Source organism: Rhinopithecus roxellana, chromosome 12, assembly GCF_007565055.1.
Source record: "Rhinopithecus roxellana isolate Shanxi Qingling chromosome 12, ASM756505v1, whole genome shotgun sequence".
In the NCBI taxonomy this organism is placed as follows: Eukaryota; Metazoa; Chordata; class Mammalia; order Primates; family Cercopithecidae; genus Rhinopithecus; species Rhinopithecus roxellana.
Genome location: NC_044560.1, coordinates 4815561 through 4833918, shown reverse-complemented (window position 1 = coordinate 4833918; position 18358 = coordinate 4815561). Strand labels below are relative to the sequence as shown.

At 43.8% G+C, this 18358-nt stretch overlaps 1 protein-coding gene across 4 annotated transcripts in view; it reads left to right on the top strand.

The window, feature by feature from the left end:
* The window catches only part of UBE4B (ubiquitination factor E4B), a 150915-nt gene that overhangs the window by 67455 nt on the left and 65102 nt on the right, over positions 1–18358 (top strand). For 2 of the 4 annotated variants that reach the window (XM_030942310.1, XM_030942309.1), the window contains exons 4-9: positions 792–879; positions 3193–3337; positions 5605–5833; positions 6286–6672; positions 7314–7460; positions 16913–17054. In XM_030942310.1, coding sequence (XP_030798170.1) covers positions 792–879; positions 3193–3337; positions 5605–5833; positions 6286–6672; positions 7314–7460; positions 16913–17054 — 1138 coding nt within the window. The remainder of the gene's footprint in view (positions 1–791; positions 880–3192; positions 3338–5604; positions 5834–6285; positions 6673–7313; positions 7461–16912; positions 17055–18358) is intronic. The other 2 variants (XM_030942311.1, XM_030942312.1) reach the window with 2 other exon arrangements.

The following is an 18358-nucleotide window of genomic DNA, read 5'->3' as shown; positions in this document are numbered from 1 at the left end:
ATTTTAAATTCTTTTTGGAGACAGAGTCTTGCTATGCTGCCCACGCTGGGATATAGTGGTTATTCACAGACACAGTAATAGTGCATACAGCCTCAAACTTCTGGGCTAAAGTGATCCTCCAGCTTCAGCCTCCTCGGTAGCTTGGACCATAGGCGCATGCTGATATACCTGACCTGGTTGAATTTCATGTCATTTAAAAATACTATATATAGATAACCCACTTTAATGATATACTTTTATTTATTTATTTATTTGAGATGGAGTTTCACTCTTGTTACCCAGGCTGGAGTGCAATGGTGCGATCTCGGCTCACAGCAGCCTATGCGTCCCAGATTCAAGTGATTCTCCTGCCTCAGCCTCCCGAGGAGCTGGGATTACAGGCATGTGCCACCATGCCAGGCTAATTTTGTATTTTTAGTAGAGATGGGGGTTTCTCCATGTTGGTCAGGCTGGTCTTGAACTCCCGACCTCAGGTGATCCACCTGCCTTGGCCTCCCAAAGTGTTGGATTACAGGCATGAACCACTGCACTCAGCCAATGATATATTTTTAAAACGTGAACCCAAGAAAATGACAACTTAGGAAAAACATTTCCAGCATATATGAGAGACAAATTGTTTAGATCCTAATTTATGAAGAACTCTTAAAAATTAATAAGAAGATGAACCATTATCATTTTGCTTTCCTGATTGATTTAACTGATACTTTAAAACTTTTTCTCACCCAGCAGCTACAGTGACATTGTGCAGGTTTATAAAAGGTAAAAGGCTTATTTGTCTTTCGTACTTTAAGCATGTCCCAGGTGGATGTGGATTCAGGAATTGAAAACATGGAGGTTGATGAAAATGATCGAAGAGAAAAACGGAGCCTCAGTGATAAGGTTGGTAAGCGATGAAGCCCTTGGTACAGGTAATATAAACAAACACATTTCATGTCTTGTATCTTTAGAGTCTGTTAGAGTGGGGCCACCCCAAATCAGGAAGTCCTAGGCAGGTGATTATTTTTATTTTTTCGAGGAAAAACGAATAACCTAGATTACCCTTATTCATGGAAGTGTAACTCAGTCCTTTGATCTGATAATATCCATCTGTTTTTGGTTCAGGGCCATGATTTTGTCAGTACATTTAGGTTGTCATAGGAACTAATTTAGAGCAAATTAGAATTCTTTATGTTATCCCAGCACTTTGGGAGGCCGTGGTAGGCGGATCACGAGGTCAGGAAATCGAGACCATCCTGGCTAACACGGTGAAACCCCGTCTCTACTAAAACAAAATACAGGCCGGGCGCGGTGGCTCAAGCCTATAATCCCAGCACTTTGGGAGGCTGAGACGGGCGGATCACGAGGTCAGGAGATCGAGACCATCCTGGCTAACACGGTGAAATCCCGTCTCTACTAAAAAATACAAAAAACTAGCCAGGTGAGGTGGCGGGCTCCTGTAGTCCCAGCTACTCGGGAGACTGAGGCAGGAGAATGGTGTGAACCCAGGAGGCGGAGCTTGCAGTGAGCCGAGATCCAGCCACTGCACTCCAGCCTGGGCGACAGAGCGAGACTCCGTCTCAAAAAAAAAAAAAATACAAAAAATTAGCCGGGCGTGGTGGTGGGTGCCTGTAGTCCCAGCCACTTGGAAGGCTGAGGCAGGAGAATGGGGTGAACCTGGGAAGTGGAGTTTGCAGTGAGCCAAGATTGCGCCCCTGTACTCTAGCCTGGGCGACAGAACAAAACTCCGTCTCAGAAAAAAAAAAAAAAAAAAGGAATTCTTTATGTTGGTCTTTTGCTTGTTTTTTTTTGTTTGAGACAGAGTCTCACTCTGTCGCCCAGGCTGGAGTGCAGTGGTGCGATCTTGGCTCACCGCAAGCTCTGCCTCCCGAGTTCACACCATTCTCCTGCCTCAGCCTCCTGAGTAACTGGGACTACAGGCACCCGCCACCACGCCCAGCTAATTTTTTGTATTTTCAGTAGAGACGGGGTTTCACCTTGTTAGCCAGGATAGTCTCGATCTCCTGATCTCATGATCCACCCGCCTTGGCCTCCTAAAGTGCAGGATTACAGGCGTGAGCCACCGTGCCTGGCCTGGTCTTTTGCTTTTTAGCAAGTAGATTGTCACATCTTTAGCAGTATTCTGAGGAAAATGACTGGGAATTGAAGCAAGAATGTGTAGAATCCAGTAGCAAGTGGAAGATTTTGGAAAACATGAAGCCTTTATATATGAATATCACCTGAGCTTAGTGCTCTGCATTTAGGGTGTGTGTGTGTGTGTATGTGTGTGGGTGTATTAATATAGGTAATTACATCACTTTCTGTTCAGTAAATTATTAGGAATCCTTTAGCAACATGTGTTAATGATTATTGGAAGTTGCACTGTAAACAAAAATAAAAAAGACAAACAAAAAACTGAAAAAATAAGACGTTACACTGTAGCCTCCTAGTGGTGCAGTGCTTTATTTTGTGTAGTTCTTTAATGTTTACAAAATTCTTTTATATATGATATTTTATCTGTGGTGGTATGTAATGAGAAATGTTACGTTTTTGAAAAATTCCTGGAGGAAGGTTGGTCATGCACCTAGAATGTTAACCTGGTCCTGTGGATTTCAAAAAAGTAAATAGATAGGATATGTACATCACATATTTTTCCTTGATGACTTTTGATAACGCCTTTGCTCTTTTTTTTTTTTTTGAGACAGGGCCTCACTCTGTTGCCCAGGCTGGCTGGAGTGCAGTGGCGTGATCTCGGCTCACCACCACCTCTGCCTCCTGGATTCAAGTGATTCTCCTGCCATAGCCTCCCGAGTAGCTGGGATTATAGGCACCCGCCACTGTGCCTGGCTAATTTTTGTATTTTTAGTAGAGGCAGAGCTTCACTATGTTGGCCAGGCTGGTCTTGAACTCCTGACCTCAGGTGATCCACTGGCCGCGGCCTTCCAGAATGCTGGGATTACAGGTGTGAGCCACCACGCCCGGCCATCTTTGCTCTTTTATGCTCCCCGTAGATTGTATTATAAGCTCATGAGACTTAGATATTGTAACTTTGATGTTACAGTAACAGGCTTACTTTTCCCCTAATCAGTGGGGGTTTTATGCATTTTTAAAATATCATCACTAATAATGAATTAAATCAGAATAACGTATTCCTATTGAAGTACCTAACTCATACGTCTTATTTGAAATTAACCTGCAAATCTTCTTCTTCACCAGGAGCCTTCCTCAGGCCCTGAAGTGTCTGAAGAGCAGGCCTTACAGCTGGTCTGTAAGATCTTCCGTGTCTCTTGGAAGGACCGGGACAGAGATGTCATCTTTCTTTCTTCTCTTTCTGCACAGTTTAAGCAGAACCCAAAAGAAGGTAGGAATCTAGCTCAGCAGTCTTACTGCAGAGTACTCAACAAGAAAATAAGACGTGAGATCTTTGCCATCTGTTGTCCACATTCACTCCTTCTTGCTCTTGAGTTGTATTTTTTTTTTTTTTTTTTTTTTTTTTTTTTTTTTTTGAGACGGAGTCTCACTCTGTCGCCCAGGCTGGAGTGCAGTGGCCGGATCTCAGCTCGCTGCAAGCTCCGCCTCCCGGGTTTACGCCATTCTCCCGCCTCAGTCTCCCGAGTAGCTGGGACTACAGGCGCCCGCCACCTCACCCGGCTAGTTTTTTATATTTTTTAGTAGAGACGAGGTTTCACCATGTTCGCCAGGATGGTCTCGATCTCCTGACCTCGTGATCCGCCCGTCTCGGCCTCCCAAAGTGCTGGGATTACAGGCTTGAGCCACCGCTGCCCGGCCGAGTTGTATTTTTGATAACAGGGATGCTTCTTGATGAGGACACAGCTGTTTAACCACTTTCTTCCCTTTCCACTGATCTTATTGATAACTTATTTTTCATTTTCATGATTTCTACAATACTATGTAAATAAGTTAATGGTCTCCATTTTCTCAGGGTTGGAGTTTTTCCCTTTGTAGTAAGAAGGTGCTTAGAGCATTACCTTGTCTTTATTTATTTATTTATTTGAGACGGAGTCTCGCTCTGTCACCAGGCTGGAGTGCAGTGGCGCGATCTCGGCTGACTGCAACTTCTGCCTCCTGAGTTCAAGCGATTCTTCTGCCTCAGCCACCCGAGTAGCTGGGACTACAGGCATGCACCACCACGCCCAGCTAATTTTTGTAGTTTTAGTAGAGATGGGATTTCACCGTGTTGGCCAGGATGGTCTCGATCTCTTCACCTCGTGATCCACCCGCCTTGGCCTCCCAAAGTGCTGGGATTACAGGCTGGAGCCACCGAGCCTGGCCTTACCTCCTCTTACGAAGTATAGATATAGTGAGTGGTCTCCAGGGATCCTTAGAGAAGTGTTCTGTATGAGCTATGCCTGCTTTAGGTGCCTATGAAGCCATGTATAGACAGTGGAATTGGTCTATTTGGCTAAATTGCTTAGCAAGACAGAACATAATGACATTTTGCTGTGTTTCTGATATTCTACTTTAAGAGGCCATGCTCGTAACAAAATATTAAAACTCTTAGCAAGATATCAGCCTCAGGGCACTATCCTTATTCTTTACAGCAGTCATTTGGAATGCAGAAGAGGTATGGGAGGTGTGCTGGAGTGGTTTTTTTGCCTATCAGTGGAATATAACCTCCCTCATGGTAGGGATTTTTGTCTATTTTACTCATTGATGTATCCCCAATGCTTAGAAGGATATCTTGCACAAAATAGTCCCCTCAATAGATACATTTTAAATGGATGCGTGAATATCAAGGAGATCGCCTTTTTCTTTTCTGTGCTGCCTATCTTCTGAGGAGGGGAAAAAAGAAGTCCTTTGTGTTTCTAGAGGATAGATAAGACTATTTCTGATTTTACTTATTAACTCTGCTAATGGAGAAGACCATGTATTTGAAACTCTGCTACTTGTTATTATAAATCTTAAGATTCTCAAATCTGTCTTACACATGTAAGTGGTAATTTTAAATAACCAAATCAGATAAAATTTCCATGAGTTAAAACTTTTTTTAGTGGTATTTAAAATGTATGTAAAGACCAACAGTAAATCAACTGGGAGCTGCAAAGAATAAAAAGGAAGCTAGAATGAGCATTTGCTCCGCCAGCCACATGGTGACTAGATATTGGACCCTTCATAAAATCTTTTGAACCTTGGACTTAATAGTTTTATTACTATCTATAAAACATATCTAGACTAAGAAATATTAACCCAGTTACTTTCGTAGTATAATAAAGTAACCTCTATAGTTGGGAGTAGCTTCTTTTTACAGTTAGTATACATCAGCAGTAACTCTCAATGACTGTACCCCCACTTTCTTTTTAATAAACTTTTAGTTTTGGAATAGTTTCAGTTAGTGCAGGGAGTTCCTGTATATACTTTACCCAGTCTCCCCTGATGTTAGTATCTTATATAACCATGGTACCTTTGTCAAAACTAAGAAATTACTACTAACTAAACACAAGGCTTTATTTAGGTCATACCAGGTTTTCCACTAATATCCATTTACCATTCCAGAATCCAATCCAGGATACTGCACTGAACCACTCGGGGTCAGTTGGCTTATTCAGAGGCTGTGTAACCTGAGTTCGAACTGTGTGTAACCTGTTCTTTATTCTGCCTTTCCAACAGTGTTCTCCGATTTTAAGGACTTGATTGGCCAGATTTTAATGGAAGTGCTAATGATGTCCACTCAGACTAGAGATGAAAACCCGTTTGCCAGTCTGACAGCCACATCACAGCCAATTGCTGCAGCAGCACGGTCACCAGACAGAAATCTCTTGCTAAATACTGGCTCCAATCCAGGAACAAGCCCCATGTTCTGCAATGTGGGTTCCTTTGGTGCCAGCTCTTTGTCTAGGTTAGTGTGGTTTTCTTTGCACATCTAACTGGTAGTAAAATAACTGTGAAGTATATAGGAGAAGGGAATGTTTGTTTACAGTGTTAATCTGTGTCATACAGGGTATGGCATATATCATATTTGGGGAGGTGGATTTAGTCATTGGAAGTGGAATTCTCTTTTCTAGATGATTACTTTTTGGCTCTCTATGGTTAAGATGTTGGTAGATGAAGTTTTAGAAGCAGTTGACTGTGTGTACTACATCATTCTTCGTATGGGGACTTTATTGTCTTGTAAGTATAGCCTCTAGATCAATAGAGCAATTAGATTATAATTATTTAGATGTTTATCTGCTAGATATACTTGAACTGAAATGATTCTCCTTTAAAAGCTTGATATTTTCTGTTTTAGTCAGTTATCTCAAGTTTTTCTTTGATTTTTCTCTTCTTTCCTCCCTTTCTCAACTAATTTAGCCTCTATGAAAGTAGTCCAGCTCCCACTCCCAGTTTCTGGAGCTCTGTTCCCGTGATGGGCCCGTCTCTTGCCTCACCTTCCCGTGCAGGCAGCCAGTTGGCTGTGCCTTCCACTCCCCTCAGTCCTCACAGTGCAGCCTCTGGAACTGCTGCGGGAAGCCAGCCTTCATCCCCGCGGTATCGCCCCTACACTGTCACTCACCCGTGGGCGTCCTCAGGCGTCTCCATTCTGCCGAGCTCCCCAAGTCCCCCTGCCCTTGCCAGTAGCCCCCAAGCAGTGCCCTCCAGCAGTTCCAGACAGAGGCCCAGCAGCACGGGTCCACCCCTACCACCCGCCTCACCCAGTGCCGCGAGCAGACGCCCCTCCTCCCTGAGGATCTCTCCTAGGTATTTATCCTGCAGGAGACTTGTGTGTGTGTTTGCGGTGCAGGGAAAGGAGATTAACACGGTTTGGAAGAAGTGCTGTGTGACACTGACTCCATTAAATTGTTGTTGTTTTGGGTTATTAACCTGTGTGGCTAACTAGTTTGGTAGGCATGTACTCTGAGTCCATGCTTCTGCCAGGCTCTGATCATGCCGGAAAGGTTGGGGTGGTCTATTCTATTGTGAGTCCCTTTCTTCCCTTGGAGAGTTGGGGCACACGGGAACCCTTTTTGGCCTTTTGTCCTGTTGCCAGTGGTAGTTGAAATGCAGTCAGACCAAGCAGGTGTGGGAGCAAATCTGGACCTGGTGTATTTTACTTCTGGTGAGTGGGGTGGGTAGGTTCATGCCCTGACATGTTGAGTTTTAGTTATATGTAAGTTCAGTCTCTTAGAAGGAAGAAGTATCAGAATTCCACTAATCCAGTGGCCCCTTCTCTCAAATGTACCTATATGTGTTTCTATAATTTAGGTGAATTATGTTTCTGCATGTCAGTGGCCAAAAGTTTTAGTGTAAGGTTTATTTAAAAGGACAGCAGTTGCAAAAGCTTCTCCCCCTCTTGTTTTTTCTTTGTTCTCTGATGGCCTTTTTTGCTTTTGTTGTGGTAGTATGTACGACAATCCTTTCTCCTTCCTCTTCCTCGCACTTTCTGGGGACAGTAGTGATGAAGAAGATGAAGAAGAAGATGATGATGATGGTGATGATGAAGGTGGTGGTGGTGGTGATGATTTTTCTTGTGTCCAGTTTGGGTCCAGGTATCAGAGGAATGGAGTCTTACCCCTGCATGTGCATAGATGTTTAGGAACTAACTTCTATAAGCTCTAACAAGGGGCGTGCTTTGAATCCAGGCAGGATACGGTCAAATGAGGTGGGCTCCAGAGTATATTGATGTGTTCAGACTTTATGGGAAAAAGTAGCACATATGAGTATTTTCTTTTTTTCTTTCTTTTTTTTTTTTTTTTTTTTTGAGACAGAGTTCTGCTCTTGTTGCCCAGGCTGGAGTGCAATGGCACGTTCTTGGCTCACTGCAACCTCCGCCTCCCGGGTTCAAGCAATTCTCCTGCCTCAGCCTCCCAAGTGGCTGGGATTACAGGCACCCGCCACCATGCCTGGCTAATTTTTGTATTTTTAGTAGAGACGGGGTTTTGCCAGGTTGGCCAGACTGGTCTCGAACTCCTGACCTCAAGTGATCTGCCCGCCTTGGCCTCCCAAAGTGTTGGGATTACAAGAGTGAGCCACTGCGCCTGACCTGAGAATTTTCAGAGTTGTCGCCTGGCAAGTTTGGAGGACAACTTTATGTATAATCATTTTTCAAAAGCGTGAAAACAGATTAAAGATCAGTCATCAAGGTTATCCGCCTTTAGATCTAAAATGAAGGACCCTTCATTTGTTGCGAGAATGTTATTGTGAACTACCAGATATGACAACTTGTACTCTCTGAGGCATGTTTGCTTAAGTACAGTTGCATGGGTTGCTGCTATTTAGTAATGGGAGAGGGGCTGGGATTTGAGGGAGGGCTGTGTGTGTGTTTTGTGTGTGTGTGTGTGTGTGTGTGTGTGTGTTCCCTTCCCATCCCCTCTCGGCCTCCCCCACCTCCCCATTCACCCCCATTGAGCTCAGTCTGGGCAATCCATCGAAGAACATTTTTTTTTTTTTTTGAGATGGAGTCTTGCTCTGTCACCCAGGCTGGAGTGCAGTGGCCGGATCTCTGCTCACTGCAAGCTCCGCCTCCCGGGTTTACGCCATTCTCCTGCCTCAGCCTCCCGAGTAGCTGGGACTACAGGCGCCCGCCACCTCACCTGGCTAGTTTTTTGTATGTTTTTTTTAGTAGAGACGGGGTTTCACCATGTTAGCCAGGATGGTCTCGATCTCCTGACCTCGTGATCCGCCCGTCTCGGCCTCCCAAAGTGCTGGGATTACAGGCTTGAGCCACCGCGCCCGGCCTATCGAAGAACATATGAGGTCATACTGTCTGGTATAATAACTGTGACTCTGCTTTCATGTCTAGCCTTAAATTTCTCTTAGCACCTCCTGGACCTCAGTGAAGCCAGACCCCATTTGTTTACAGAGCCTTTGAAATGACCGCAGAGGCTGAAACATAGTTCCGGATATTGCTAAATGTTTACCCCTGGAAACCGAGTGGAAAACACTACTTGGGTTGTGTAGGTGACTTTGAGCAAGAGAATATAATAGCACCTTCTTTCTAATCCTCTGACTCATTGTCTTAAAATTTTGCTCTTAAATCGAAGTTTCCTCTGGACTGAGTTGGTGTTTGTGCCTAGCACTGTTCAAAAATAACTCCAGGCTATAAATAGAGACTGCAGTAGGAGTTAGGTACACTTCATTCAATTCGATGGTGTTCAGAAGAATCATTAGGGAATATATAAAGGGACAGGAATGTTGATACAAGGTTGAATATTGATTCAGGAAGGTTGATATTTGTATTACGTTGAACATTTTATCACCATTTTTCAAGTAAATTTCCCAAAGGTGAAAGTGTCTTTTTCATGTAGATAAAATCCTATTGCATGATTGTAGTAAAAAGGCAGGCATCCTTCCTAGGAATCAGTTTCCACATGGTGAAAGTGCTGTGTTATCTGTTTTACTGTACATTTTCTGTGGGAAAAATTCTCTCTCCCTGGCCTATTTAGTTGTGACTTTCTCTAACAACCATATCAGATTGTGTGCTGCTTTTACTAATACCTCTCTTTCTGGATTTCTAACACCCCTGCCTTGCCTCAGATCTAAATTCTCTCCCTGCTAGGAGGAATAAAATTTACCAAGTGTATAAAAATAGCTGCAAATAGCTTATGGAGCAGTGTGAGCCAGATATGGTGTCAGCACTGGCCATGCATCAGCCCCTTTACTCCTCGCTATAGCCTGCTGTGAGGAAGTGGCGGGGGGTGGGGGGGATGGGGGATGGGCAGGGGAGAATGGGCGGTGTGGGTGGGGACGGACAAGAGGGTCAGAGTCACAGAAATACATTCAGACTTGAGCATCCTGAATCCAGACTCACGTTCTGCACCACCACACCGTGCTGACACCCACTTTTCCATTTTCACCCAAACACATCTTGTTTGTTCTTGTTCCTTACTACTGTTTTTGCTTCCGAGAGTCTGTGCATCTACTCGGTTCCCTTGGCGAGGAAGTGTCGGCATTTCGCTCCTTAATTACAAAATGCCATCCCAGTCAGTTGGTATGTCCCTTGTTGGCTGTTACAATGAACTGTGATCATCCAGATTTTGGCAACTTACTGGTTCTTAGTTGATATAAAAAAGAATGCCAAAGCATGGGTAAAAATACGTAACAACTATGTAAACAAATAGAAGAACTTAGGGTTCTTCTAAGTAGGAGCAGAGCCAAGGAGAGCTAGTAAAAAACCTTGTTACTTTTTTTTTTTTTTTTTTGAGACAGAATCTCGCTTTGTCACCCAAACTGGAGTGCAGTGGAGCGATCTCGGCTCACTGCAGCCTCCACCTCCTGGATTTAAGCGATTCTCCTGTCTCAGCCTCCCGAGTAGCTGGGATTACAGGCACATGCCACCACACCTGGCTAATTTTTGTATTTTTAGTAGAGACAGGGTTTTACCATGTTGGCCAGGGTGGTCTCAAACTCCAGACCTCAGGTTAAACTGCCCACCTCGGCCTCCCAAAGTCTCCAACTCCTGACTTCAGGTGATCTGCCTGCCTCGGCCTCCCAAAGTGCTGGGATTACAGGCGTGAGCCACTGCGTCCGGCCAAAACCATGTTACTTTGAGCAGTCAGCAAATAAATAGTATTTTCCTTCCCCCTTTCTAATTGATCTTCCCAGAATTTTGTTTACTCTGAAGTAAGCAATTTTAACACTCCCTTCTTGCCTGGTAAGACTGATGTCACAGAAGAAAGAATCATCAGGGGTTGGATCACTCTCTCCATCCACTGGCCCAGTGCATTCGATGTCTTACAAATGTTTTTGGAAGTAGTTGGGACATACACTTATATGTTAAGTATTTATAAGGGTGATGATAAGGATTAATTTTAAAAAGGTAAAACATTCCTTCTGTAATGTTTTGCAGACTTCTGAGAAAAGAACTGTTTGAGTTATAAGGAACTGCTTTTTGCGGGAGTGGCATAAGGGAGTGAAGTGAGAATTACCGTCTGTGAAGAGATAACTGTTGGGCGCTGGGCTTAATGCATGGGTGATGAAATAATCTGTACAGCAAGCCTCCTTAACAGGAATTTAACTGTGTAACAAACCTTCATATGTACCCCCAAACCTAAAATGAAAGTTAATAAAAATCAATAAACAAAACCTGGAAGTTGATCTGAAAAAAAAAAAAAAAAAGAATTTCCCTGTGATAAAGATACCATAGAAGTTATCCTGAGGAAAATGTTTCTAATTGTTTCTTAGGAAGTTGATGACTAGAAAGAAATTTGGTGGTTTTGTGTTTGTTTTTTAACTGTAGATATTTCAGTGAAGGAGGTCAAATCTTGAATGTCATGAGCCTTATATGAGCAGAGAAAGGGAAAATTAGTGAATAGCGAAAAACGTTGACATTCACCCTCCTGTTTTTGCTGATCGTCACTGCTTGGGGTTGAAACATAGAAACAGTGGAAAAGAAATCTTTCTGGCTGGGCACAGTGGCAAGCACAGGTAATCCTATCACTTTGGAGGCTGAGGTGGGAGGCTTGCCTGAGCCCAGGAGTTAGAGGCTGCAGTGAGTAATGATCATGCCACTGCACTCCAGCCTGGGTGATAAGAGTGAAACCCTATCTCTCTCTTTCTTTCTCTCTCTCTCTCACACACACACACACACGATCTTTCCACCATGTCTATCCCTAAGATCCCCCAGTGATTTCCCTTCTCACACAGAGTAAAATCCAAAGCCTCTGACCATGGTCTACAAAGCCCTGCATCTCATGTACACTCCACATACTACACACACACACACACACACAACACACTACACACACACCCCCACATCTAGCACACATGCACATACATGCCCCATTCTAACTTAATCTCCCTCTACTCACCTACTTCCCCTAGTTCGTATACTGGACTCCTGTTTTTTGCACATAATACTCCCTCCTGCCTTAGGCTTTTGTACTTGTTTCTCCCCTTCGGACCACTCTCCTGCTAGATAGCTGTATGGCCAGTTCCCTCACTCTCCTCAGGTCTATAGGGGGTGGCCACTGACCTCATTGTCTCAAACATTATATAGAACACACACGCACCCACGCACGCATGCCATCGCTCTTCATCTGCCTGGTTCCATGCGCTATTCCAGGACCTACAGCAGTGCGTAGAACACAGGACGTCCATTAGCAACATTTGTTAAATGAATTTATGGTGCTTAAATTTGCACAACTCTGACTTTGCCTTGCTACTAGAAAATGCAAGGCTAGGCATGGTGGCTCACACCTGTAATCCCAGCACTTTGGGGGGCCGAGGTGGGTGGATCACTTGAGGTCAGGAGGCTAGAGAGGCTGAGGCAGGAGAATTCACTTGAACCCGGGAGGCAGAGGTTGCAGTGAGCCAAGATCACACCACTGCACTCCAGCCTGGGTGACAGAGCAAGACTCTGTCTCAAAAAAAAAAAAAAAAGAAAGAAAATGCAAATTCCAAAGCCCGCATTTGAGAAGTCAGTAAATGGGAGGGTAATTATAGAAGAAACTGAAACAAAGTCCCTTTAAGAGCAAGTTTTATTGGTGCATTTAAAATGGGATTCAGTCTACACAGATCTGATGCACGTGTAATCCCTAGGCACATTTTCATTGTGTTTTCAGAAGGATGCAGCTCTGTTTCTATTATGTGAAGTAATTACTTGGTTACATTGGACTGCTAATGTAGTTATCAGAAAATGGTTTGCATATTCTCCCAGAGGGAAGTATAATTTTCTAGATGCTCTTAGGACTTAAATATGACATATTTCCAAGATTTTAGGATGTCACAGTTGTAAAAGCATCATGAATTTTGTAACAGCTGAGGGAAAATATGAAATACTACTTTAAACATTTAGAAATATTTATTTTTTGTTTTGTTTTGTTTTAGACAGAGTCTCACTCTGTCTCCCAGGCTGGAGTGCAGTGGCGTGATCTCAGCTCATTGCAACCTCTATCTCCTGGGTTCAAGTGATTCACCTGCCTCAGCCTCCCAAGTAGCTGGGATTATAGGCACCTGCCACCACGCCCAGCTAATTTTTGCATTTTTAGTAGAGATGGGGTTTCACCACATTGGCCAGGCTGGTCTCGAACTCCTGACCTCAAGTGGTCTGCCTACCTGAGCCTCCCAAAGTATAGAAATATTTCTTCATAGCATAAATTTATGCATGTACGATATACTGCTTTCTCCTTCAATGTCACACTCAAAATATGAATCTACCTCTTTCAGTTTGAATCTAAAAATTCTTGTAAATCAGTTTTTGACCATTGATACTTATGCTTGTGTTAGTGAAACTGGCCAGTTTTTCTTGTGATCATGATTTACTCTGGCACCTTTAGGATTAATATTATAATTGTGACACATATTGACAAATACTGAGGTTGATGCTACATTTCCTGTTTGGTTGAAGCTTTGTTTCACTCCCCTCCCCCCTCCCTGCCGCCGCCACACCTCTCCTCTTGAAAGTCAGCTTGTTTGGTGCCTGGCTGGTGATCACTGTGTTAGTCCGTTTGCATTGCCATATAGAAAGGGTAATTTATAACGAAAAGAGGTTTAATTGGCTCACGATACCTCAGGCTGTTCAAGAAGCATGACACCAGCATTGGCTTCTTGTGAGGGTCTCAGAAAGCTTTCACTCACGGCAGGAGGTGAAAGGGGAGGAGGCAGGTCACATGGCGAAAACAGGAACAACAGAGAGGAGGAGGAGGATGTCCCAGACTCTTAAACAACCAGATCTCATGTGAACTCACTGAGTGAGAACTCACTCATCACCAAGGGGATGGTGCTAAGCCATTCGTGAGGGATCTGCCCCCATGATCCAGTCACCTCCCCCTAGGCCCTGCTCCAACACTGGGGACTACATTTCAACATGAGATTTGGAGGGGACAGACATCCCAACCATATCAATCACCAAAACCAGTCACCTCCCCCTAGGCCCTGCCCCAACACTGGGGACTACATTTCAACATGAGATTTGGAGGGGACAGACATCGCAACCATATCAATCACCAAAACCAGTCACCTCCCGCTAGGCCCTGCCCCAACACTGGGGACTGCGTTTCAGCATGAGATTTGGAGGGGACAGACATCCCAACCATATCAATCACCAAAACACACTGACCTCTTTTGAAAATTCTCTGATATATCCTGAGTGCCTTTCCTTGCATTGCCTGGCACAAGAAAAGCAATCGTCTACATAGTCTTCTACATACATTGTCACTTTTCATGTGTTAGTGAACGGTTTGTGAAAATATTTCAAGTGGCAGTGAGGGTTTCACATTTAAGTTAAAATGAAGTAGGACGTATTGCCAGGAATGGGAATAATTTCAGTGGCAGTTACATGAGCCAGCACCATCTAAGCATACTGAGTTCACGTGCACGCTCACATGCTGGCTGTGGGTGCTGCATCAGACTGAGGCCTGGCAGCTGGTAAGGACCTATTGACATCAAACATAAGATGCTTTGCAGCCGGATATGGTGGTTCTTGCCTGTAATCCCAGCACTTTGGGAGGCCAAAGTGGGTGGATCACGAGGTAGGAGATTGAGACCATCTTGGCCAACATGGTGAAACCCTGTCTCTATTAAAAATACAAAAATTAGCCAGGCATGGTGGCAGGCGCCTGCAGTCCCAGCTACTTGGGAGGCTGAGGCAGGAGAATGGCGGGAACCTGGGAGGCGGAGCTTGCAGTGAGCCAAGATGGCGCCACTACACTCCAGCCTGGGCGACAGACTGAGACTCCATTTCAAAAAAAAAAAAAAAAAGTGCTGGGATTACAGGCATGAGCCACCATGCCCAGCCAATGTCATAGTTGCTCTCTTGCCCAGGCTGGAGTGCAGTGGTGCGATCTCAGCTTACTACAGCCTCCGCCTCCCGGGTTCAAGAGATTCTCCTGCCTCAGCCTCCCAAGTAGCTGAAATTACAGGCACGCGCCACCACGCCCGGCTAAGTTTTTTGTATTTTTAGTAGAGATAGGGTTTCACCATGTTGGTCAGGCTGGTCTTGAACTCCTGTACCTCAAGTGATCCACCTGCCTCAGCCTCCCAAAGTGCTGGGATTACAGGCATCAGCCACCATGCTTGGCCAATAGCATGCCTTTATTCCAAGGTCAATTATGTATATCTTTCCAAAAGTCTAAGGACAATGATGTCCATATAGACATGTGTCCCTTAATGACAGGAATACATTCTGAGAAATGCATCATTAGGCGGATTGGTCATTGTGTGAACAGCATAGAATATACTTACACAAACCTAGATCACACAGCCTACTACACACCTAGGCATTATATATAGCCTGTTTCTCTTAGGCCATAAACCTGTACAGCATGTTAGTGTACTGAACACTGTAGGCAATTCGATGATTATGCCAATTATGGTGAGTATTTGTGTATCTAAGCATATCTAAACATAGAAAAGATACAGTCAAAATATGGCATTATAACCTTGTGGGACCACTATGGTATATTTGGTCCATGATAGAGTGAAATGTTGTTATGTGGCGCTAGTGTTCCAAATATGTTCCAAAATTAGTTATGCATATCTATCTGTCTGTAAAACGTATCAATTCCTCTTGGTCCTGTTAGTTTCTAGACATTAATTGTGTGTCCTGGGTTTAAGTAGGGATGTGTCTCTCACATTCCTGATGTTCCCATACTTTTCTTCTTTTTTTTTTTTAGGATAGCGTCTCTCTCTGTCACCCAGGCAGGAGTGCAGTGGCATGATCTTGGATCACTGCAACAGCCTTCACCCACGTTCAAGTGATTCTTGTGCCTCAGTCTCCTAAGTGACTGGGATTATAGACATGTGCCACCACGCCCAACAAATTTTTGTATTTTTAGTAGAAACAGGGTTTCGCCCTGTTGGTCAGGCTGGTCTTGAACTCCTGGCCTCAAGTGATCCACCTGCCTTGGCCTCTGAAAGTGCTGGGATTACAGGCATGAGTCACCATGCCCGGCCATATTCTCATCCTTTATCATCTTCTGTGTGTAGTTTTTTTGCTCAGTTTATGTTTCCTCATTTTCTTCATTTCAGTACTCCTTACTTTTTCCTGTCGTAATTAATCCCTGTGTGTCTTTTATGTATATCAAATCAGTTTGTGAATTAAACACCAGATTTGTTATGTGGCCTGTCAATGGTTGATTTTAACTTTGTTTAATTTCCTCAAATTTAACTCTTGTGATTATGTTTGTTTTTTGTCTCAGAGGATAGTTATTACTAACATAACAGTGCTTCACAGTGTATACTGCTGATATTTTACAGAGTACCTCCACTTTATTTCATTAAAACCCCACTGCAAAAGAGATAGAGGTTCTAGGTTCAGGTAACAAGTAAGCAGTGGGGTTGAGACTGGAACCTACGTATGGTTACTCCTAATACAATATTTTTGTTTTGTCTTTTATTCTGCTACTTTACCTTTTTCACTGATAGTTTTGGAGTTTTTATGTTGATAGCAAATATGTTCATGTCTCCTCCTAACTGGAGAGTTTTTTAACCTCTGGTTCTGTTGCCAAATGTTAGGTGAGGGCTTTTGAGATCCACGGTGGAAGTCACAAAGAGGAGGGCTGTTTTGTTAGTCCCTTATAACTTCTCCCTGAAAGAGTTCGATTACAGCAGTAGCATAGTCTGGCTTTACCTACAGGTCTCTGAGTGATGCCATTCTTTTTGGTTAAAGGACCTGTGATGTCCCTTCCAATGTTCAACATTTGGTACCAGTTCTTAGTGCTTCTGGTTTTATAAGTTGCCACCCCCTAACACTTGGTACCAGTTCTTAGTGCTTCTGGTTTTATAAGTTAACACTTGGTACCAGTTCTTAGTGCTTCTGGTTTTATAATTGCCACCTGCAGTAAGAAGCAACCCTTCTTAGGTCCCTAAAATGTTACTAAAACTTACTGTTGTTGGCTTTGGAGCAGGTAAAACGAGCAGTCAGGGTGGATCTTGGCAGCATGGGTGTTTGTGCTTTGTTATGTGTGCAGGGATCCTAACAGGCTTTCTGCTGCAGAAATGCAAACCGTGCCAAAAATATTCAAGAGATAAGAATCATAATTTCTTTTTATCTTCTCTAAAGTTTGGGAGCCTCTGGTGGAGCAAGTAATTGGGATTCCTACAGTGACCATTTCACCATTGAAACCTGCAAAGAGACAGATATGCTGAACTACCTCATCGAGTGTTTCGACCGAGTTGGAATAGAGGAAAAAAAAGCACCAAAGGTAATATGAAATGCATTAACTTAAAAAAAAAAAAAAAAAAAAAAAGCCTAGTTATTTGTTTATCCCCACGCCTGGAGCATTCATTCATTTATTCAATCAGTAAAGTAATTATCGAGCATTTGCCATGTGCCAGGCACAGTACTAGGAACTTAGGATGTGTCAATGAACAAAACAGAGCTTCCTGCCCTCGTGGAACTCACATTCTAGTGGAGACAGGGCCAAGGTGTGAATCTAGATGGCCTGGCTTCAGAGTCCTCTCTTGACCACACTGTAGCTGGGTACCGCCAGTGACTCATATGGCCCTGATAATTCTGCTGGTTGGTTATAATAACCAACATTATGGCGTCTCTGTAGATTGCCAAGGACTGTGCCAGGTCAACATTAGCTTGTATCCTCACAGTTGCTCTGTTAGTGCAGTGGAACCCAGTATGACATAGGCATTCTTTTTCCAAGGTATGACTAAGCAAATAACTCTCAGAGAGATTAAATACTTGTCCAGAATCACATAAATAATAAGTTGCAAGGCTGGGCCTAAACTCAGTAAGCTACCCTTTTCCCATCATTTCTCTTGACTGGCTTCATTGTTTTATCATTTTATTCCTATTTCATTTTCTGATTTTAGTTTTACATTAGAAACGAACCTGTTGTCCACTGGTTAGTTTCATATTTGTAAAGGGCCTTCTTTGGGCTTTGCTGTACTTAACCTTAGCGGAAGCAAAATGAGTGGGCATGTCTTCAAGGTTTTTTGTTTTTTTGTGTTTTGAGAGGGAGTCTTGCTCTGTCACCCAGGCTGGAGTGCAGTGGCGTTATCTCAGCTCACTCATCCTCCACCTCCTGGGTTCAAGCAGTTCTCCTGCCTCCCCTCCCCGGTAGCTGGGATTACAGGCACCTGCCACCACCCCCAGCTAATTTTTTTTTTTTTTTTTTGAGACAGAGTTTCACTCTTGCTGCCCAGCCTGGAGTACAATGGTACAATCTTGGCTCACTGCAACCTCCACCTCCCAGGTTCAAGCGATTCTCCTGCCTCAAGCCTCCCGAGTAGCTGGGATTACAGGCATGAGCCACCATGCCCGGCTAATTTTGTATTTTTAGTAGAGATGGGGTTTCTCCATGTTAGTGAGGCTGGTCTCGAACTCCTGACCTCAAGTGATCCTCCCACCTTGGCCTCTCAAAGTGCTGTGATTACAAGCGTGAACCACCCCGCCCGGCACACCTAGCTAATTGTTATATTTTTTTAGTAGAGATGGGGTTTTACCATGTTGGCCAGGTTGTGTTTTTTTTTGAGATGGAGCCTTGCTCTGTCG